This window comes from Genypterus blacodes, unplaced genomic scaffold, assembly GCF_046128005.1.
Source record: "Genypterus blacodes isolate CSIRO-AG114 ecotype Tasmania unplaced genomic scaffold, CSIRO-AGI_Gbla_v1 ptg000144l_1, whole genome shotgun sequence".
NCBI lineage: Eukaryota > Metazoa > Chordata > Actinopteri > Ophidiiformes > Ophidiidae > Genypterus > Genypterus blacodes.
In genome coordinates, this window is record NW_027466946.1 from 1 (window position 1) to 22,222 (window position 22,222).

The window sequence follows — 22,222 nt, forward strand, 5'->3', positions numbered from 1 at the left end:
CTGAGCCTGACTGGGGAGGGGGGGTGAGGGGGCGGGGGGTCTGTTTTGTTGTTGCTGCTGCTTCCACCTTCTTCTTTTTCTTCTTCTTCTTCTTCTCCTTCTCTCTCCGTCACACACACACACACACACACACACACACACGAACAGTGAGGATGTGTCAGCTGCTCTGTCTTCCTCCAGGGCAGCTGTCCAAATGTGAAATCAATAGTCTTGTCCCAGGCCTCAGATTACACACACACACACACACACACACACACACACACACTTTTAAACATGATGCAGCACTGCTGCAGCAGATAACAGAGTCTGGCTGCAGCAGCCTCGCTCCACATGAGCGAGCATGGAGGTGTTCCTGTAGAGTCCCTGTCCCTGTAGTGTCCCTGTCCCTGTAGTGTCCCTGTCGCGTCCCTGTCCCTGTAGTGTCCCTGTAGTGTCCCTGTAGTGTCCCTGTAGCGTCCCTGTCCCTGTCCCTGTAGTGTCCCTGTAGTGTCCCTGTAGCGTCCCTGTAGTGTCCCTGTAGTGTCCCTGTAGTGTCCCTGTAGCGTCCCTGTAGTGTCCCTGTAGCGTCCCTTCAGTGTCCCTGTAGCGTCCCTGTCCCTGTAGTGTCCCTGTCCCTGTAGTGTCCCTGTAGTGTCCCTGTCCCTGTAGTGTCCCTGTAGTGTCCCTGTCCCTGTAGTGTCCCTGTAGTGTCCCTGTAGCGTCCCTGTCCCTGTAGTGTCCCTGTCCCTGTAGTGTCCCTGTAGTGTCCCTGTCCCTGTAGTGTCCCTGTAGTGTCCCTGTAGTGTCCCTGTCCCTGTAGTGTCCCTGTAGTGTCCCTGTAGTGTCCCTGTCCCTGTAGTGTCCCTGTAGTGTCCCTGTCCCTGTAGTGTCCCTGTAGTGTCCCTGTAGCGTCCCTGTCCCTTCATTGTCCCTGTAGTGTCCCTGTCCCTGTAGTGTCCCTTCAGTGTCCCTGTAGTGTCCCTTCAGTGTCCCTGTAGTGTCCCTTCAGTGTCCTTTCAGTGTCCCTGTCGCGTCAAAGGTCAGAGACACAGCCCTCCTTCCTGCCTGAACATAGAGGCTCAGCTGTCTCACTGTGGTCCAGCTTGTGTGTGTGTGCTTGGTCCTCACAGTGCTGGACTCACACAGCGCCTCCTGGAGGAGGAGGAGGCTCACTGCACCGCTACGTCTGGTTAGAAGATTGAAGAGCCTCACACTGAGTCAGTCAGGGTCAACTGTAGATCAGTCAAGTCCCCACCAGGTAGGAACACACACACACACACACACACACACACACACACACACACACACACACACACACACACACACACACACACACACACACACACACACACACACACACACACACACACACACACACACACACACACACACACACACACACACACACACACACACACACACACACACACACACACACACACACCTCTCCTTACTACGTTTCCCATCTTCCCCTGCAGCTCCGTCACTCCGTCCCCTCTGCAGCTGGACACTGATTGGCTGCTGCTAGCGACAACAACAAGCGACTGTCTGAGTGTGTGTGTGTGTGTGTGTGTGTGTGTGTGTGTGTTGGCCAGGGAGAACAAATGTGACAGCTTGTTTTCCCCCACACACCTCCAGGATTCCAAAAGACACACACACAGTAACTACAGCCTGTAGTTACTATGGCAACCCTTATCAGCAGCTGGTGGGTGGGTGGGTCTCTCTCTCTCTCTCTCAGTAGATGATGATGTCACAGCTCCCTCATGCTCAGGGAGGTTCTGCATTCTTCAGGGTGGAGCTCAGAGCTCAGAGCTCAGAGCTCAGAGCTCTGAGGCTCAGCCTGAACCACAGCCTCACATGCTTCCACTTACGTAGGGAATGATCTCCTTCAGTGAGGAAGACTCTCCCCTGAGCAGATTCTCCAGGCTCCTCCTCTTTCATAGGGGGGGGGGGTCTCCCTCTCAACAACACACCACAGTCATATGGATCCAGACTGTACACAGAGGATTGTGCTGACTAAAGCCCCATCACATGTGGGCCTCAGGCCTCAGCAGCTCCACAACCAACAACCACCTCAGTCAGGCTAAGCATTCAAGCACTCAGCCAAACACTCTGGCTGCTCTTTCTCCATTTTGCTCTTCACTTACTAGCCACAGAACGTAGTCATGGCAACATGTACTCACTGTGGTTTGTAGGAAGTCTCTTCTCTGAAGAGTCTTCACCTTCTGTCTATGGGGTTAAAGGTCAGAGGAAACCACCGCTGTGACTGGGCGTTTATCCCCTGGAAGAGAGAGAGAGAGAGAGGAGGAACAAGATGAGAGGCCATTCAGTGTGTGTGTGTGTGTGTGTGTGTGTGTGTGTGTGTGTGTGTGTGTGTGTGTGTGTGTGTGTGTGTGTGTGTGTGTGGTGGTGAGACACAGTCTGCGCCCACTCTGATGGGTTGCACTGCATTGTGGGTGAATTCAGATGAGCTATGGAGGAAGACCAAGCCACGCTCAGCACCAAGCACAGAGCATTCAACCCCTCTGTGTGTCTGAACCCCTCTGTGTGTCTGAACCCCTCTGTGTGTCTGAACCCCTCTGTGTGTCTGAACCCCTCTGTGTGTCTGAACCCCTCTGTGTGTCTGAACCCCTCTGTGTGTCTGAACCCCTCTGTGTGTCTGAACCCCTCTGTGTGTCTGAACCCCTCTGTGTGTCTGAACCCCTCTGTGTGTCTGAGCCCCTCTGTGTGTCTGGGTCCAGGATCAGAGCGACCCAGAGGTCTGCAGCTCCAGTCTGGGACACATGGGCATGACGGGGTTAAGAGTGTGACGTGTAGGCAGGGACGGCCTTCATCTGACTACACACACACACACACACTTTCATAAGTGTGGGGATCACTACAGGCAACAATTTCACAATGAGTCAGAGCAGAGAGTCAAACCTGTCAGAGCTGTGACTCAGAGTCTCTCTCTCTCTCTCACCCACACACTCACACACCCACACACACACATCAGCATTAAGTGTTTCTAAAGAGTCATCAATTTATCCACATTAGTGCTGAGTCACTACAGCTGAGCCTTATTTCATCTGAAAGGAGCTGATGCTGACTCAGAGTCTGGGTCATAAAATGAAACTCAAACAGCCTGGAGAGGAAACAACAAGCAGGCAGAACAGAAGGGCTGCTACTGGGTCAGAGGGGGGGGGGGGGGGGGGGGGGGGGGGGGGGGGAGGGGGAGAGAGAGAGACAGAGAGAGAGAGAGATATGATATTATGTCTACTCCTTCTCCAGTTGGCCTCAGCTGTTCCTTGTCTCTCTACACAGCAGCTGTCTGTCTCTCTCTCTCTCTCTCGCTCTCTCTCTCTCCCTCTTTGTCTCTCCCCCCCCCTCAGCATCTGCTCTTGTGTGTTTTAGAGAAACAGCATGCATGAGTGTCAGAAAGAACAGGAGCTGTGTGTGTGTGTGTGTGTGTGTGTGTGTGGACAGCCTGAACCCGTCTGCCCCCCCCTCCAGGTTTAGTGTGATGACGCTGCGTCAACATGAGTCCAGTGAGCAGAGCAGGTGTGGCAGTGACACATGCGTCTGCACACAGTCGCTTCAGTCATAACAGCTGCACACACACACACACACACACACACACACACACACACACACACACACACACACACACACACACACACACACACACACACACACACACACACACACACACACACACACACACACACACACACACACACACACACACACACACACACACACACACACACACACACAGCTGTGGTCTCATTCCAGGAAGTGTGGGACTCTCAGCAGATTGTTTGTGATGTGTGTGTAAACACACACGACCTCCAGGACACGTTAACATGTTAACCAGTCTCATGAACATGTTTATGACATGATCACTTTCTGTTGAGTGTACTCGTTTTCCACATGTATGTAGAGTCTATAGATCTATAGTTCATACGTGTGTGTATCTCCTCACAGAGCAGTCATGTGAGGCTCTGCAGGCCCAGCTGCTCTATAGGTCAGCTGTTCCTCCCTGTGAGGGCCGGAGCCCAGCACACGCTGAGGACACACACACACACACACACGCACACACACATGCGGGTCCTGGTGCAGCACATGCGTGCACACTGAGGCCACATGTTTCAGGACTTTACTACTGAACACTTTGACGTGTCCTAGATTTGTGTCCCACTTCAACAACCGTCCAGAGTGGAACCCAGCCGGCTGGGTGAGGACACAGGTGTCTCCTCGTCCACTCATACTTCCTCTGTTAACAGCAATCCAGAGGGGCTGCTCATTTCCTGTCGGGCCAGGAAGTGGGGAGGAAAGCAGGACGCCGGGCCAGCAGGGGCGAGGATGATGATGATGATGATGTCACAGGAAGAGAAAGAGGGGATTGTTGGAGGGGAAGTAAGGAGTCAGCAGGCAAGCAGGCAAACTGAGAGAGGATCTCTGTAGCCTTTCCTCTGTGGTGAAGTATTCAACCAGCGTCCATCACTCACACCTACAGAGGGTCAGAGGCTCCCGGTCCCCTGACCTCTGACCCCCCCAGAGACGCCCAAGGACATGTGGACTCAGACCGAGCCTGAATCCCTGAGCCTCAGCACTGTGATCACACACACGGAACATGTGTAACATGTGTTCCACGTGTTCCAGGTACTGAGACGTGTAGTGAGCACTGTGAGGTCGCCTCAGGGGGCGGAGGCCTTCACAGCTGACCTGTCACTCATGAAGCCAAAGATCTGTGCCACACTGGCTGTATCCATGGAGACGGATTGATCAGAAACACCTCACAGCAACACACACACACACACACACACACACACACACACACACACATTATAGAATACTGCTGTGTCAGGAATGTTCCCACGATGTCCAGTGGGAGCTGCTCTAGCTGCTGGCAGGCTGCCAGGGGGCGTGGCTAATGTAACACACTCCTCCTCCATATTCCAGCGTGTCAAAGGTTTAGTGGCGTGTTGATGAAGCTTACACACTCTGATCTCTCTGTTCTTTCACGCCTCCTCAGGACCTCATGAGGGGTCAGGGGTCAGGGGTCACGGCAGCAGAGGGTCAGAGCTCCAACACGTCTGGAAACCATTTTCCACGCTTGGTCAGGAACGTGTTTGGAAGCATCACTTCCTGTCACTACAGTGGACACGGAGCAGAACCAGAACCCTCCCAGGATGTGACTCAGAGGTCAACAGAGTGGGGGGGGGCTTCTGTCCATGAGGCCGGAGGATGAAGGATCCAATCAGAGCGTAGAAGGTGGACCTGGTTTGGACAGATGTGGAGGAACCTTCAGGCTGTGGAAGCTTCTATAGGAAGGACAGAAATCCACTTCCTGTCTGACTCCAGAGCCCGTACAGCAGATTGACAGCAGACCCTCCCTCTCCCCTCAGGCTCTCCATCCAGCAGACAAGGCCGGCCCCCTCTGCACCTCCTCACCACTCTGGGACGGTGATTACTCAACAAAAAGGAGCGGAGAGGAGAGGCGTTCATCCAGTAACAGGATCTGAGGTCCAGGTCCGGTTTCAGGAGCTCAGAGACGCCTGGAGGCTTTGGGACGGGCATCAAAAGATCCAGGATGACAGGAGAGTTTGTTTGTGTGTGAGGGAGCGCAGAAGGGTCAAAGGTCGCCTGTCACCACAGCCAGCAATGAGAAGGTTCTAAAGGACGAGCAGGTGAAGACGGAGGAGAACCAGATCTGGAACACGCTCCCCGTGTGTGTGTGTGTGTGTGTGTGTGTGTTGCAGCAGCACTGGTTGGTACTCAGAGCTGAAGTTCTCCAGGCCTGCTCCTCTCAGGACTCATACTTGGTCTGACTGTAGGAGTGTAAACTTGATCTTAGTGCAGGTAAAGGTGCTGAGCCTGAGGGGAAGTGCGTCCTGGTGTTGTCACAGCTGACTTCCTGCCATAGGAGGTGTTTGTTTACGTGTGCATGAGAAGGTGAACAGGGAGGGCTGGAGGTCTGGGCCGGCAGAGGGTGGAGGCCTTTGTCTCCAAAGGGCAGAGGCAGAGGTCAACAAAGGTCAGCAAAGGTCAGATAAATGTTACCAGAACAAGGGGGGGATGGGGGGCAGCAGCAGTGTGAGGGTCCTCTCCATGTCTTCTCCCTGTGAGGCCTTGAAGGCAGCATCACACTCCTGAAGCCCAGGACGTCTCAGAGAACAGAGGGAGGATGAAAGGGAGCAGATGGGAAGAAGGAGGCTTTTTTCTACTTCTTCTTCTTCTCTTTCCCTCTCTTGGCAGAGGGATGAATGAGGGACCGTGGTTGGCTCTCTTTCTCTCTCTCCCCCCCTCCCTCTCTCTCTCTCTCTGTTTGTGTTGTGAGCTGCAGTTTCCTCCCAAACATTCCCTCTCTCTCCTGCAGCTGCTGGAAAATCCTTCAACATGCAGCGGGACGTGTGTGTGTGTGTGTGTGTGTGTGTGTGTGTGTGTGTGTGTGTGTGTGTCTGTGTGTGTGTGTGTGTTAGTGTGTGTGTGTGTGTGTAAGTGTGTGTGTGTAGGATCACTCTCACTCAGTCAGGACCTCAGTCTCATGTACCTGACCTGACACAGTGACCTCTGACCTCGCACAGAGACGATCAGTTCTGTCCTGATGTGAGCCTGACCCCTGACCCCAAACATGTTCAAACTCTCCACTTGATGCGAATCCATGAATGTGAGGCTGTGAAGAGACGTCCTGGTATGAGGACACGAGGACACGAGGACACGAGGACACGAGGACACGCTGCAGGAAAGGCAGCAGGAGCAACAAAGCCAAGAGGAACAAAAACAACACAGCACTCAGTTTTCCAGATGTGCTGAGGGATTCACTCATGTCCGTCCTCTTCCTGCTCCGTTTGGGACGAGACAGAGTGAAACCTGATCCAGGGGGGGAGGGGGGCGTCGCCCTCCTGCCTGGAAGAGTGAGGATGCAAATGAGGCACGTGTGAGGAAGAGCGACGGTCCATCACAAGCCAGAGAGAAGCAGACCAACACTCACTGTAGTGCTAATGTGCTGATCACGTGACCTTTGAACCCACCGCCCAGTGAAGGGTCGTTATCTGAGCCCGACCTGAGAGGCCACTTCCTGCTACGGTGTCAGTATGGAGCTGAGCTCGGACTTCCCATCAGGCTCAGCTGGACTACAGGGACACGCCCACTTCAGCCATCCAATCAGGAAGCAGAACCAAAACACAAAGAGAAGGTCTGTCTGTGCGTCTGAGACAACGGCACAGACACCATCAGAAACATAAAGATATACATTATTAGATGTATATCTTTATATGTTATACTCATATAAATACACAGCGTGAGGCAGAAGTGGGTGTGGCCTGTGTGGATGGAGGCGGAGTTTTGTTTTGTTTGTATGAGTGACAGTTTAAAGGTTGAGTGGTTATGACGTCACCACCACCAGAACCAGAACCAACATGACAACAAGGGGGAGGAGCCTCACCTCTTCCTCAGTTTGATCAGGGTGAAGCCTCCCTTCATCATCATCAGCTGTAATGGATCAGCATCAGTATGGATCCATGTGAGTGATCAGACTCAGTGTAGCTTAGCACTCGCTACATCCCTACACTGAGTCTGATCTGTTTACATTATGAGACCAATCTATCGATCTATCGATCACCAAGTCACTGATCTGATCTTCTCCTCCAACAAAGAGACTGAAGCGCTGAGCCTAAGTGACGCAGGCTGAATGATCAGCTTCAGCCACACACACACACGCACGCACACACACACGGCTCTACAGAAGCTTTGTAACTGAATAAAGAGATCATTTACACATACAGAGCAGCGGCAGAGCAGCTAACGGGGTGGAGGCTCCGCTGCTCTGCCGCTGCTCTGCTCTGGTGACTCAGTCCCTCTCAGCTGCTCTAGCCGCCGCCTCACTCAGGCTCGTTTCCGGCGCCATTCCCGGGGAGCTGCGGCTCATCCCGGCGACACACACACACACACACACACACACACAGCTGGCCGCGCCGCGCACACATGAATGAGCTTTAAAGAGCTTCGAGCTTCGTGTTTAACAAGTGGCGCTGCTAAGCTCGGAGCTAACGGGCTGCGACCGAACAACGTTAACACCTTCCCCGCACGCGCGCGCGCACATCTAAATACACACATACACACACAGCCAGGCTGCGTTCACTGCCCCGCAGAGGCCGGGAAGAATCGAGCCGACCGGGAATGCTGATGGGAAAGCCACTTACAGAGAGACGGGATCACAAAGAGGCTCCGCTGCACCAGAGGGTCGAGGCTCGCAGCTCCGGCCGGTGAGCGGGATTCGATCTATTTAAAAGAAATACACCAGGAATCTGCTGCGGCCTTCATGTTCTCACGCACAGTCCCGTTCTTTTCCCGATCCCCATTCTTCTTCTTCTCCTCCCTCTTCTTCTTCTCCTCCTTCCTCTTCTTCTTCTCCCGAGTGGAGACACGCTGCCGTTTCCTGTCCAGCCCAGGGCCCGCGATACCTTCAGGGACAGGAGGACAAAAGGAAACTGGGAAGCAGCGCCACTAGGAGCGAGCCAGTTGTTGTTTTCTTTAGCACAATGTTTACATTATGTTTCATTTTGATTTATAAAACAGAACTGACACGAAACAGCTGCGACCCCAGTGCGTGTTACTGTGTGTTACTGTGATTTCTTATTCCAGTTTGAGAATAGTAGTGGAAATCACAAGTCTGGGCGGGGACGTGAAGGCAGCACACATTTCCACTATTAAAAGTGTCCGTGTTTGATTTAACAAAGCGCATTAAACACTCAGAGGCCCATGGATTGATGCTCACAGGAGCACCAGCAGACAGGAGGAGACACGGATCAGTCATACAAACCACATGTGGGGACATTTAGACACAATAAATTCATAAATATAAACATACATCTGGCGTTCAAACAGCGAAGATAAAGGTAAACACTCACTGTGTTCAGTGTTTCAGTAGATAAGTTTATCCCCACATGTTGTCTGACATGTATGACCTCTGATCCTGCGCAGTTTAACCTGTTGGAGCATTAAAGTGTTCAGTCAACACTGGGATGTTCCTCCTGACTGCAGGCTACACAGCCATGCAGGTCATTACAGAGGCTCTGTCGCCATCTAGTGGACACTTTGAAGCATCGCCCTCAGTGTTCACATTTAGAAGAATTCGTTACCTGTAGATCTTTAAGTGTTATTTATAGAAAATACATCTTAAATCAAACAGCTTAATGCTATTATGTTTAGATGTTAGTGACAAAGCACAAACATTCACAATGATATAGCAGGTTTCTAACAGATCCCCTGGTTGATCACATTACATTACATCACATTACGGCCATTTGGCAGACGCTTTTATCCAAAGCGACTTACATTACATTTAGATACCACCCTTCGCAGTGGGGGGAGCAATTAAGGGTTTGGTGCCTTGCTCAGGGGCACCTCGGCATCTGAGTGATGTGGCAGATATAATCATTATTGTGAATGTAGATAAAGACGTCATCTGATCTCACTTCTTCATCTTCATGACACATCAAAGGTCACACACTCTGGGACAGAGCGGAAACAAGCAGAGGAGGTGCTGCCACAGGATGTTTTCCCTCAAAGAGGATGTGGGTGGAGCTTAGAGGGGCGGAGCCAGGACTTGGTTGGTCGTTTGATCTGAGGGACACGGTGCCGATGGATCAGATCTGAGCGCTGTGTTTGGAGCTGCAGGAGCTTATGGTGCTGTTAGTAGATCACAGAATGCGTGTGTGCTGGATGTTGCTGGTCCTCCTGGGCTGCAGGTTCTCTCACGCCAACCAGGCTCTCAGCTCCTCCTGCAACGGTAAGCTGCAACTTCACCTGCAACCCAAATCCTGTTTCTGTAGTCATACATGTGCTCAGAGTCATTACTTTAAGTTTTTATGAGCCTGTATTCATAAACCCAGATGGTCTTGGGTTTGAGTCTCTCTCAGATCCCCCCGCTGTCACAACATGTTAGTTTAATGCCTCTGCCCTTGAGCAAGTCTCCAGGGCTCAGACCTGTGTGCTCTGTTAGATGGATGGACTCCAGCATAGTGCCTTGATCAAGGGCAGCGGCAGCAGTCAGTTTCTCAACACGCATGACGGGTTCAAACCCACAATCTTGTTCTACTTCAGAGAATACATAAGAACATAAAACATGCCACATTGAAATGAATAAGATGATGACGTAATGAATGAGGTCATCTTACAGTAACACACACACACGTAACACACATGTTACCTTACAAATACACGTTAAGGACTGCAGAATCCTTCAAGTCTAAACTTTGTAGCACACAGCAAAACCACAAACGCACATACATGCACGCACACACACACACGCAAGCACACACACACATGCATGCACACACACGCACACACACAATGACTCAAGTGTTCCTGCAGCTCTGCTGTTCCCTGTTAAACGTGCTGTCACAGAGTAAAGCATGTGACTATGGCACTGATTCCGTGTGGGGGCGGGGCTACCCTGAAACAATGAGTGACTTCTCAGTAAGAGAAGTGCAAATAGATCAACCTCTGCAAGAAGCAACGTATGAAAGTGTTTCCACTGCAAAGCTGCACGTCACCACACATACGTGTCACATGTTCATATGACAGACATAGAGACAGGCTGACGTGTTTAGTGTGGAGAATCATGACAGCAGAGGAGAACACGCGTGTGCAGGAACCACACGGTCAACAACACACATGCAGGCACCAGTCTGAACTGAACTGGAAAGGCCAGATGAGGACCTGATTGAAGTCCCGTGTCCCCCTCAGATGAGCTGCAGACCGTGCGTGCGGTGTCCGGCGACAGCGCCAGCGTGCCGTGTCCGCTGTCCGTGGACGCAGTGGACGTGACCTTTGACCTGCTGAGGGGCACGGAGGTCATCTCCAAACACAAGTGTGTCCTCACAGGCGGCAGGCCATCGTGCTCGCTGAAGAACGCCACCGGCAGGCCGGACGCGGAGCTGCAGCAGAACAGCGACAACGCCACGCTCAGCTTCGCCCTGGCTGCTCTGAGCGTGGGTCACAGCGCCATCTACAGGTGCGAGGCCACCATCACCTTCCCCCCTCCGCACATCACCCTGAGGAACTCCTCCAGCGTCCTGCTGCTGGTGGAAGGTAAAGCTTCTCCACAGCTCAGCAGCTTCATGGACGCTGGGCAGAAGTCTGATCCTCTCACGTGTTTTGTCAGGACCGCAGTGTGAGCAGGGAGAGCCCGGCGCCGTGGAGGGAAGGACTCACTGGGCCTGGATCGTTGGGCTCGTCGCTCTCAGTATCTACTGCGTCATCGTCACCTTCATCGCCTTCATGTGCAGGGTAAGAGCTCACACACACACACACACGGCCCTCAGTGAGGTCCTGTTAACCCTGTGTGTGTTTGTGACGTCTCTGCTCTGTCCCACAGAGACGCATACGGAGGATAGAGTGCCAGAGCGACTACATGAACACCAAACCCAGAGCGCCGCGAGGCCGCAGGAAGGGGACGGTCCTGCAGCCTCTACACTTTTAACCGCTCTATCACACAGCTGTTTGTTACTATGGAGGTTCCTCTGTTGTGCCTTTTTCAGGAAGATTTATTAAAAAATAAAGTTTTATACCATTTATGTTTTTATTATTACTGAGGTGGAGCCCTCACACTGTGTGTGTGTGTGTGTGTGTGTGTGTGTGTGTGTGTGTGTGTGTGTGTGTGTGTGGTGGAGCCCTCACACTGTGTGTGTGTGTGTGTGTGTGTGTGTGTGTGTGTGTGTGTGTGTGTGTGTGTGTGTGTGTGTGGTGGAGCCCTCACACTGTGTGTGTGTGTGTGTGTGTGTGTGGTGGAGCCCTCACACTGTGTGTGTGTGTGTGTGTGTGTGTGTGTGTGTGTGTGTGTGTGTGGTGGAGCCCTCACACTGTGTGTGTGTGTGTGTGTGTGTGTGGTGGAGCCCTCACACTGTGTGTGTGTGTGTGTGTGTGTGTGTGTGTGTGTGTGTGGTGGAGCCCTCACACTGTGTGTGTGTGTGTGTGTGTGTGTGTGTGTGGTGGAGCCCTCACACTGTGTGTGTGTGTGTGTGTGTGTGTGTGTGTGTGTGGTCGAGCCCCTCACACTGTGTGTGTGTGTGTGTGTGTGTGTGTGTGTGTGTGTGTGTGTGTGTGTGGTGGAGCCCTCAGACTGTGTGTGTGTGTGTGTGTGTGTGTGTGTGGTGGAGCCCCTCACACTGTGTGTGTGGTGGAGCCCCTCACACTGTGTGTGTGTGTGTGTGTGTGTGTGTGTGGTGGAGCCCCTCAGACTGTGTGTGTGTGTGTGTGGTGGAGCCCCTCAGACTGTCTGTGTGTGTGTGTGTGTGTGTGTGTGGTGGAGTCCTCAGACTCTGTGTGTGTGTGTGTGTGTGTGTGTGTGTGTGTGGTGGAGCCCTCACACTTTGTGTGTGTGTGTGTGTGTGTGTGTGTGTGTGTGTGTGTGTGTGTGTGTGTGTGTGTTTGTGTGTGTGTGTGTGTGTGTGTGTGTGTGTGTGTGTGTGTGTGTGTGTGCGCGTGCGTGCGTGCGTGCGTGCGTGTGTGTGTGTGGTGGAGCCCCTCAGACTGTGTGTGTGTGTGTGTTTGTGTGTCTGTGTGTGTGGTGGAGCCCTCCTGTGTGTGTGTGTGTGTGTGTGCGTGTGTGTGTGTGTGGTGGAGCCCCTCAGACTGTGGGTGGGTGTGTGTGTGTGTGTGTGTGTGTGTGTGTGTGTGTGTGTGTGTGTGTGTGTGTGTGTGTGTGTGTGTGTGTGTGTGTGTGTGTGTGTGTGGTGGAGCCCTCAGACTGTGTGTGTGTCTCCTCAGTGACTCGTGAGAACCAAACTTGGGCACACACAAAACAACAAGATGTCTCAACTTTGCTTTACAGAGTGATTTCTCAGAAGTTCACCAGGTAGAGGCGTTTCCTGCCTCTACCCTTTCCTGTCCTCTGCTCTCTGCAGATGCGGCCTCTTCAACGACACCGCACTGTTTCCTCGCTCGGGTTTGGGTTTGGCCAACACGCACACGCATGCACGCACGCACACACGCACGCACGCACGCACGCACGCACAATGCAGCTTATACGTGTCCTACAGCTCATACGTGTGCTGCAGCAGCTCATACGTGTGCTGCAGCAGCTCATACGTGTGCTGCAGCTCCTCTCACGTCCTCTGGGTGGAGGTCCACATGAGCGTCAGGCAGGCTGACCCACTGACCGGTGCCCAGGTACCTAGACCTGAGGAGAACCTGTGGACACCCGGCCAGGCTGCTCTGGTTCTGGTGGACCCCCCAGTGTTGGTGATGGTCTGAATGACAGCTGTCACCTGTTGCCATGGAGACCTGATGCCATGGAGACCAGATCCTGACATCATCCAACAGCCTGAGGGACATGAAGGCTCCTTGGCTGAAACAAACTGAACTCCCACGTTATGTCAGAATAATCACGAAAATGACGTCATTATGAACAAACAAGGTCACCACACACTGGCTAACACGAGCTAACACGAGCTAGGAGCCACACCTACCTTGTCACCTCACCTTACCTCTACTGTTCAAACTTATACAGTCTGGACGCGCAGCATCTTGGTGCCGCGAAAAGTTGCACTTCAGTAGAACACTGAGGATTAAACTGTTAGCCGGATGTTAGCATGTTGTTGTGTGCGTTGCTAGCTGCGCTCCGGCTGGAAACGAGCGCTTGTTTGAAAATGCGTTACTTTGTAGACACAAATATTCACTATATTTCTTTTTGTTGTCGCCTTGTAACCACAAACTTTCTGTTCTTAGTTTTATATGATTCATCTTAAACGGTGTGAGGCAGCGCTCTTGAGCATGGCACTGAGCGCAGAGCAGGTTGTCTACCTGCAGCAGCGCGTGGGTGTGACGTCATTGCACGGCGCTTCGGATCAAAGCTTTATAAGTCCAACACACGGACCGAGAGCGTTTCGTCTCGCGGTCGGACACATTTCACTGCGACACCTCCGTCTCCTAGCAACAGACGCATCCAGAGACATGGCGACGTTTGTGCTCGCCGGTAAAAGCGCGTTTAGTTCCTATGGTTACTGGTTGACCTCCACATGAGCCTGACTCTTCCTCTTCTTCTTCTTCTTCAGGTAAAGCCGATTGTCCTTATTTCGCCAAAGCAGAACTGTTAGCAGATTTCCTTCAGAGATCTTTGCCGGACTTCCGGGTCCGTAAGATCTGCACTGCGCCAGCTGACTGGGAGGTACACACACACGAGTGCGCACACACACACACCTCCGAGTACCAACAATGACGTCACCTGTGTTGTTGAACAGGAGTGGCTGGAGGAGACCTGCAGCAGGAACCAGTGGAGGCCCCAGCAGTCCCCCCTGGTGTGGAGGGAGCTGCTGGGCCGGGGGGGCAAAGGGGTGCTGCTGGGGGGCTACAGTGACTTCCTGGAGCACTGCCAGGTAGGAGGGGCCTCTGTGTGTGTGTGTGTGTGTGTGGGTGGGTGTGTGTGTGTGTGCCAGGACCTTCATCTGGATCTGGACCAGAGGTTTACAGTTATGAAGATTAAATGATAACTATTCAGACTGACCACTAGATGGCAGCAGACAGAACTAAGCAAAACAAAACTACCTCTGGAGCTGGATCAGCAGGATCTGGATCAGCAGGATCTGGATCAGTAGGACCTGAATCTGGTGGTCCTAAAGTCCTCTTTAGGCATCATCTAGCTGAGATGGAGCTGATTCAGTGAAGGACAAACCATCCAGAGCTGATCACTGTATTGATTATTGATTTACATTCAGATCTCCTGCACTCATACAGACAGAGAGTTCCTGTGGGGGGTTGACAGAGGTTCCTGCTCTCTGAATGCTTTCTTCTCTCCTCTTCCTCTCCTGATGAAGATCTTCTATGGAGTCTCCTCAGACATGCCCTCAGAGATCATGCTGAGCATTGCAGCGGAGAACCTGGAGACCAGCTGGCAGCTGAAGGTGGAGGAGCAGGACCGTGTGGCCCTCATCCAGCCTCTTAACGTGTGGATCAGCAGGTGGCTTCATGTCTGGATGGAGGTGTGACCTTCTCTTGACCTTCAGCCTGTAACTCTCTCATATCTGCTCAGTGCGCTCAGCCTCGTCTGCCACCTGCTGGTGCCTCACCTGCTCTCTGCTGAGGTGTTCCCTCACACCTCCACCATCAGCCTCCACCTGCTGGACCTGGAGGGGGAGGAGGAGGAGCTGCAGGCCATGAGGAGGGAGATGGAGGACCTGGTTCTCCCTCTGCTCCATCAGGTATCAGTCTGTCACCAATCACACACACACACACACAGCAGACAGCAGGTTCATTCATTCCTCCATGAGCAGGTGACGGTTCACACACGTCTGGAAGAAGCTTTCCTCCACGCCCACGTCATCCTGCTGCTGGACGAGCGCTGGACTAATGGCTGCGACGGGGAGGAGGAAGAGGGGGAGGAGAAGAAGAGGATGAAGAGGATGAAGAGGATGGCAGCACAGTACAGAGAGTACGCCCAGCTGATAGACGCCCGGGCTGACAGGGAGGTGAAGGTGATCGTGGCTGGAGACTTGTTTGTCAACCTGAGGTGCTCCTTGCTTCTGGAAAACGCTCCCTCCATCTGCAGCAGCCGCTTTGTCGCCATGGCAACCCAGCTGGAGTACGAGGCCATGGCCATCATCGCCGAGGAGCTTCTCGTGAGGACCTCAGGTACTCACATCTGTTCTCACATCTGCTCTCCCTCCCGCTCACACTGATGACCTCTGGCGCCTCCTGCTGCTTTCAGACGTGAAGGACGTACTGGTGTGGGGGAACATCAGCGGCTCCTTCTACATCGACCTGCAGAGGGCCAAGGTCTTCCACTACAACGGGGCCATCATGGGGCCGCACTTCTTCTCCCACATGGTGCTGCAGCTCCTCCACGACAAGTGTGTGACACCGAGGAGCAAACGGGTTTACAGAACAATCAGGCAGAGGAGGACAAACATCTCAAGTATGTTCCTTCCTCCCACCAGGCAATGGCTGCAGACAGACTTCCAGGAGTTGGTGAGGGAACGCCGAGCGGCCGTGGCCTCTCGGGCCAGACGGACCGCCGCCATGTCCGCCGCCAACGGGATCCTGGCCGTGCTGAGGGCCTGGAATGGCGGCGGCGGTGCAGATGAGCTGCTCTCTGTGGGCGTGTCCTCCCCAGGTGAGCATCACGCCGCCTCCCTGACGGAGAGGCGGCGCTCAGGTGGATTCATGTGTGTCTTCTCCCGCAGGTCACTTCTTCCTCCCAGATGACCTCGTCTGCTCGGTGCCGGTGACCTTCAAGGACGGCCAGTGGTCCGTGGCGTCAGGCGTCACCGTGGGAACCGAGCTGAGGGAGCGACTGAAGCTCTCTGCAGAGGAGCTCAGACAGGTCCGCCCACTTCCACAGAGCGGCAATGTGGCGTTGGGTCGTTGTTTACAGAGTCGCACTGATGTTCGTCTTTTTCTTCCCCAGGAGAAAACGCTGGCTTCAGAGGCCCCCCCGTTACCATGACAACACACAGGAAGCAGAAACCAGAGCAGTTCAGTTTGTTCCTTTATTCTTTCACACAGAGGTGCAGTTTATTGACCCAGACATTAAATCCCTCCTTCCTGTGAGACGTCTGCAGTTTGTTTGTTCAGAGACGTAAAAGATCAAACTGAGCTCTTTATGGAAAAAAGGAGAAATTAGAAAATAGATTCCTTTTTTTAAATTGTACAGTTTAAAAGCCTTTTTATATCTGAGAAGCTTCAACCAAACACAGGAGAACCACACACGCCCTGTCGCCCCTAACGACCACACAGTCGGCACACCGGGTTTGTTTAACGTTCCGGACGAACGCTTCTGGCAAAGTGTGCAGCGCTTTAATCTGACGAGGAACTGAACAGGAAACAGGAAACAGGAGCCGTTTATACATGCAGCAGAATATACACCTCATGTTAGCATCTCTACACTATACAGGCCAGGGGCGGGGCTACAGGCCAGGGGCGGGGCTACAGGTCAGGGGGCGGAGCAGAGGACGTGAGACTCATCTGCTCCAAGACACGTCACATTCTTTACTGACCTCACACCAGCGTGGTGTGTGTACATGCGTGTACATGTGTGATGAATGTACATGTGATGCATGTCCATGTGTGATGCGTGTACATGTGATGCGTGTACATGTGATGCGTGTACATGTGATGCGTGAACATGTGTGATGCGTGTACATGTGTGATGCGTGTACATGTGTGATGCGTGTACATGTGTGATGCGTGTACATGTGTGATGCGTGTACATGTGATGCGTGAACATGTGATGCGTGAACATGTGTGATGGTGGCGTGTTCCCACTCATGGAGATGGCGGTGACGTGGAAGCGTGTACCTCTTTTCACAGATGGAGTAACCATGACGATGTGTTAGTAACCATGACGATGTGTAAAGATCTAGTGCCCTCCAGACATCAGAGGTCAAAGTGGGGTCAAAGCTGTCATCATTATAAAGTTTATCAGCCGACTGTTAAATTAAATAATTTATATTATATATTAATGCTCATATAATCCAACATTACCTCACCTCTCTGGAGAACGTCTGCTGGGGCTGCAGAGGTCGAGGCGTTTCTATAGGGCTCATTAACCCTTTGAGGTCTGCCATCGTCACGGAAACGTTTACAATGTTTAATGAGTCGCACTGCAAGACGACTGTGAGGCTCCGCCTCCTTTAGCGCTCTACGACGGCTCTACATGGAGTTACAGTGAGCAGATGTACAACCTCAAAGGGTTAATGTACCCAGACCCTCAGACCCCCAGACCCCCCACAGGCTCCACACCGACCCACAGGCAGCTAGGACTCAGGTTCTAATGGGACAGGAACAGAACATCTGGAGGGGGGAGTGGGGGGTGGAGCTAGGACTGTGGGAGGGGAGGTGGAGGCGTGTCTGAAGCTCTGGAAGCTCCGCCCACCACCGGTTTGTCAGAGCTGAGGTCCAGCACCTCGTCCACCTGCTCCAGTTCACTTTGGTCCAGAAGCTCAAAGTCCTCGTCCTCAGTGGGCACCAGTGTGTCTTCAGGTAGCTCCTCCCCCTCGCCCTCCGGCTCCTCCTCCGGCTCCAGAGCCCCGACTGTTGTGGTGTTAGTACAGGCTGTGTGGGCGGCGGGCTCCTGGGCGCTGAGCGGGGTCTGTGTGGGGAGGGGGGGCTCCTCGCTGGGCTGCAGCATGGCCGACAGAGTGTTCTGCACCACCGTGGAGATGGCCGTGCTCACGATCTCCTCGCTCAGGGCCTCCAGCGAGAGCTGCGCCTCATGGGCCACCGGGGCCTGGTGGTCTCCCCCCGGCCCCCCCGGCGCCCCCCCCTCCCCCTCCGTCGGCGCCCCGCCCCCCTCCCCCCCGGGGGGGCGTGCGTGTCCGTTGAAGTGCGTGTTGACAAAGTGCAGCGGGGACGCCAGGTGCTGGACCAGCAGGCCGGCGGGACTCAGCCGGGCCTGAGCGTCCCCCTGGGCGGGGGGGCGGGGGGGGAAGTGGAGCAGGTTGTGCTCGGCAGAGGGGAACTCGTCTACAGAGGGGAACTCGGGCAGATCCCTCAGGAAGGACTCGTCTGGGTCGCTGTGCAGACTCTGCTGGTCCAGGTCTGAGGAGGAGGAGGAGGAGGAGCAGAGGGTCAAAGAGCGGCTCAAACACCTGAGCCCACACAGAGCGGCACACGTTTACCTTCAGACACGTCATTGAGCTGCGGCGTGGTCGCTCTGGACACAGAGAAGCCGCCGCTCTCCAGGATGGACGCCTCCTCGTCCGACAGCTCTGAGTCTGTGATGGCCATGGCCAGAGCGGTGGTCTTCACGTCCACCTGAGGGACGACAGAGCTACTGTCACAACACACACGCTCTACCAGACAACCTGCCGCTCTATAGAGGCGTTCAGGTGCGTTCATACCGTCGGTGCAAAACAGGAAAGTTCCTCCTCGCTCTCGCTCTCCGTCTCAGCTCGAGGCTCGTCCCCCTCCTCCGCCTCCTTCTTCACCTCTGTGGACACACACACACACACACACACACACTTTGTCATGAAGGTTCTTATGACACAGGTGAAGTGTTTCACGTGGTTGTCAGGGTAACACTCACTCCTCTTGTCGTGCTTGCGGTGCTCCGTCTCTCCCTTCATGCTGTAGTCCAGCTTCATGAGGATGGGCTCCAGGCCCGTGTACATCCTCTGGATCAGCTCATGGTAGACCACCAGAGGCCACAGCAGCACGCTCAGCACTGCAGGCAGGCAGCACAGCGTCACACACACACACACACACACACTCACTCACTCACTAAGTCACAGGAAAGAGCTAGGGCTCACCTATGATGTAGGAGATCATGATTCCTGGTACATAATGTCCCAGCACAGCCAACACCAAGCAGCTGCTGCACATCATCGCACAGAACTGAGGAAGAAGAGAGGAAGAAGAGTTCAGTCACTGCAAGAATTGTGTTTACCAGTAGATCCTACACATGCACGACCACGTCACGCTCCAAACGTCCACACAGAGTCATCTTCCTCCTCCTCCTCCTCATCATATGAGTCCATCCTTCACTGGAGGTCACAGGTTTATGACTGCAGCTCTGCTGGTAAACACAGGTATTATATGAGATGCTGAGTGGCGTACCTTCCCGTGGTTCTGCCTCTTGTACTGCAGTGTCTCCTGCAGGAACATGCAGCAGGTCAGGAAGCCTTCAGCCAGGTGGTGACTGAGCTCAGGCACGCTCAGGAGACGCTGCTGAGCACGCAGGCCCTCCCTGCACACACACACACACACACACACACACACACACACACACACACAGGACGTGTTTACATGAGACGTGTTCACATGAGACGTGTTTACATGAGACGTGTTCACATGAGACGTGTTTACATGAGACGTGTTCACATGAGACGTGTTTACATGAGACGTGTTCACATGAGACGTGTTCACATGAGACGTGTGCTACTCACATGTGTTCATGCTGAGTCTCTTCATGTTGAGCTGCAGCAGAGGAGGAAAAACCCAACAGCATTAAAAACAGACTTTGGTTAAAGTTCTGAACATGTGAGTGAGGAGCTGTCGTGTGTGTGTGTGTGTGTGTGTGTGTGTGTGTGTGTGTGTGTGTGTGTGTGTGTGTGTGTGTGTGTGTGTGTGTGTGTGTGTGTGTGTGTCAGGTCTGACCGGTGGTGCTGGGCAGCTTGGGCTTCCACCTCTCCAGCAGCATGAGCCCCAGCAGGGACAGGCTGAGCAGGAACAGAGGCCTCAGGGACGTGGAGGACAGCAGCCTGGGGACAGGGACACATGAGCGTGACCTTTGACCTTTGTGTGTGCGTGAGCTCAGTAACGTTACAGATTAGCCGCGTAGGTTTCACATGATGGACTGGGTTTGTTTACATGTTTGCTATTTCTGTTTTACAGACTTTTATTGTTTCATAGTGGTGACATGAAGGGTCGACAGTGGGGGGGGGGGGGGGGGGGTCAGGTGAGGTCAGAGGTGACAGGAGGGGCGGCAACAGACAATGGAGAGCCTGTGTGTGTGAGTGTGAGAAGCTTCACCAGGACAAACACCATCACCTATCAATCACCAATACCAAAGGTCAGAGGTCAAGAGAATGTAACTTCCTCCCCGTGTGAGAGAGGAAGCACATGAACGCCCCTTCCCTCTGGTCAAGCTCATCAGCTGACTGACATGTTGGGATCGATTTTATTTATTGTTTGGTCTCTGATTTTAACTTTTACCTTCCGATTTTACCTACCCTCTGATTTATGCACATTGTTGACGGAGGTAAATACACTTTGCTGACTTTAATCCCTCTATAACACACGGAGTCTCGTGTGTGTGTTAGTGTGTGTTAGTGTGTGTGACACACAGCTGATGATGCGTTCACGGAGCTGCGGGCTAAACGGCGTGAGCCTGCCAGCTGCTGGAGGCCTGTGCGTGACATCTGAGCGTGGCGTGGGGCTTTGTTACACTGGACAGATACCGACGCTCCCTAGCAACCTCTGGATCTTATTCCCATCATTGTAGCGCAAAATTCCACGACACCAAATCCGCCACAAGCTGATATTCCGGTTTCCAGCAGCTAGCTTAGCATGCGGCTACATACGGGGATTAGCTCGCTGTCTTAACAGCACCACCGCTTCAGCCGCTTAGCCCCGGCAGCTAACTCGAGTCCCCGCGGGACACAAACACGCAGTGCGGGACACAAACACGCAGTACGGGACACAAACACGCAGTACAGGACACAAACACGCAGTCTGACCAGAACAGAGTGTTGAGCGTGAGCGCCACGCAGACGCTCCACAGCGGCCTCTCCCACACCAGCAGTCGCTGCGCCCACAGCAGCAGCGGCTCGTACTGCGCCAGGCGGCCCTGGAGGAGCTCCCGCAGGCGGACCAACTCCGGACTCGCGTCACCACCCGCCGACTCCACCGTCCCGGGAGGGAAGAGAGCCTCCAGGCCGACCGAGGAGGAGGTGACCGAGGGGCGTCGAGTGGCCTCCTCTCCGCGCGCCATGTTCCCTCACTTTGTTATGTTGTTTGGAGATCACGGGGGGAAGCAAAGAGCCGCCTCGACACGCAAGGGACCGCTCGGTGTTTCCGTTTGGTACTTTCACAATAAGAAACCGTAAATCATTTCCTTCAATGTCAAAAACAAATATCACCGTGCATGGTTCACAGTCACGTGTACATTAAGCTTTGGATATAAAGTGGACAGGTCCGTCTGTAGACACACAGTCTGTGCACGCGATGAGGCATTTTTCAAAATGGTACTTTTACTTTGAAGGCGCTCGCGGAAACGATTCTGTCCCGTACGTGTTGATTTATAACAACTTGAAGCAACAATGGCGGCGGTGTGCGGTCGAATCACAGGTTAAGTAAGTGGGTCACGTGTTTCCTTGTTGACGTTATAGCAGAGTAAGTGATCAAAGGTCCCACCGTGTGGTCAAGACGCAGTACTACATGTATATTCTCATAGCTCACTGACTGTCTGCTTGTCTGTGCAGGGGACAGTAAAGTCAGATTGTTATTGAAAACAACACGCATGAGAAAACTTTGATACAAATGTTTATACATAAATATAACATATTGATCAATTTGATCAAATGCAGCTATGATGGACTTTATGCTGGAGACCTTAGAGAGTCTGGAGATGAGAGCGCACAGAGACAATCACATACAACTGCTCTTAATGACCACAAATGTAAACATCCAGGGAATTGTCTTCATCTCGTGATCTCTCACTTCAGTCACATTCTGAATTCTGGAAGACACAAAGAAAAGTTACTATCATTGTAAATGTTCAGGTGACTCTTCTCTTCAGTGGAGCGGCTGCTCGCCTGAG

At 53.2% G+C, this 22,222-nt stretch overlaps 3 protein-coding genes across 3 annotated transcripts; 2 read left to right on the forward strand and 1 right to left on the reverse strand.

Moving 5' to 3' along the window:
• The first annotated feature begins 9,567 nt into the window (after positions 1 to 9,567).
• On the forward strand, positions 9,568 to 11,541 carry LOC143012360 (uncharacterized). The gene is made up of 4 exons (XM_076165444.1): positions 9,568 to 9,754; positions 10,714 to 11,058; positions 11,132 to 11,256; positions 11,345 to 11,541. The coding sequence occupies exons 1-4, from the start codon at positions 9,649 to 9,651 to the stop codon at positions 11,447 to 11,449; spliced, it is 681 nt and encodes a 226-aa protein (XP_076021559.1). The 5' UTR covers positions 9,568 to 9,648; the 3' UTR covers positions 11,450 to 11,541.
• Positions 11,542 to 13,464: 1,923 nt separating this feature from the next.
• mdh1b (malate dehydrogenase 1B, NAD (soluble)) lies at positions 13,465 to 16,558 on the forward strand. Its single transcript, XM_076165441.1, has 10 exons — positions 13,465 to 13,942; positions 14,022 to 14,134; positions 14,208 to 14,342; positions 14,781 to 14,923; positions 14,996 to 15,164; positions 15,237 to 15,594; positions 15,671 to 15,812; positions 15,900 to 16,075; positions 16,146 to 16,285; positions 16,370 to 16,558. Exons 1-10 carry the CDS (start codon positions 13,702 to 13,704, stop codon positions 16,406 to 16,408), a joined length of 1,656 nt encoding a protein of 551 aa, XP_076021556.1. The 5' UTR covers positions 13,465 to 13,701; the 3' UTR covers positions 16,409 to 16,558.
• retreg2 (reticulophagy regulator family member 2) lies at positions 16,438 to 21,441 on the reverse strand. Its single transcript, XM_076165440.1, has 9 exons — positions 21,141 to 21,441; positions 20,059 to 20,162; positions 19,848 to 19,878; positions 19,519 to 19,648; positions 19,212 to 19,296; positions 18,989 to 19,126; positions 18,804 to 18,892; positions 18,582 to 18,717; positions 16,438 to 18,501 (listed from the first exon to the last, which is right to left on the reverse strand). The coding sequence occupies exons 1-9, from the start codon at positions 21,392 to 21,394 to the stop codon at positions 17,780 to 17,782; spliced, it is 1,689 nt and encodes a 562-aa protein (XP_076021555.1). The 5' UTR covers positions 21,395 to 21,441; the 3' UTR covers positions 16,438 to 17,779.
• Positions 21,442 to 22,222: the final 781 nt, after the last annotated feature.

What these genes read in the sequence shown, in the direction of transcription:
- mdh1b (XM_076165441.1), top strand. Translation starts at nt 13,702, where the DNA reads ATGATTCATCTTAAACGGTGTGAGGCAGCGCTCTTGAGCATGGCACTG. An exon ending in CTGCAGCTCCTCCACGACAA is followed by an intron (nt 15,813 to 15,899) that starts GTGTGTGACACC and finishes TCCTCCCACCAG; the next exon opens with GCAATGGCTGCAGACAGACT. An exon ending in TGTGGGCGTGTCCTCCCCAG is followed by an intron (nt 16,076 to 16,145) that starts GTGAGCATCACG and finishes CTTCTCCCGCAG; the next exon opens with GTCACTTCTTCCTCCCAGAT.
- LOC143012360 (XM_076165444.1), top strand. Translation starts at nt 9,649, where the DNA reads ATGGTGCTGTTAGTAGATCACAGAATGCGTGTGTGCTGGATGTTGCTG. An exon ending in TCTCAGCTCCTCCTGCAACG is followed by an intron (nt 9,755 to 10,713) that starts GTAAGCTGCAAC and finishes TGTCCCCCTCAG; the next exon opens with ATGAGCTGCAGACCGTGCGT. An exon ending in TCATCGCCTTCATGTGCAGG is followed by an intron (nt 11,257 to 11,344) that starts GTAAGAGCTCAC and finishes TCTGTCCCACAG; the next exon opens with AGACGCATACGGAGGATAGA.
- retreg2 (XM_076165440.1), bottom strand. Translation starts at nt 21,394, where the DNA reads ATGGCGCGCGGAGAGGAGGCCACTCGACGCCCCTCGGTCACCTCCTCC. An exon ending in CAAGCTGCCCAGCACCACCG is followed by an intron (nt 19,879 to 20,058) that starts GTCAGACCTGAC and finishes CCTCTGCTGCAG; the next exon opens with CTCAACATGAAGAGACTCAG. An exon ending in CCGCAAGCACGACAAGAGGA is followed by an intron (nt 18,893 to 18,988) that starts GTGAGTGTTACC and finishes GTGTGTCCACAG; the next exon opens with AGGTGAAGAAGGAGGCGGAG.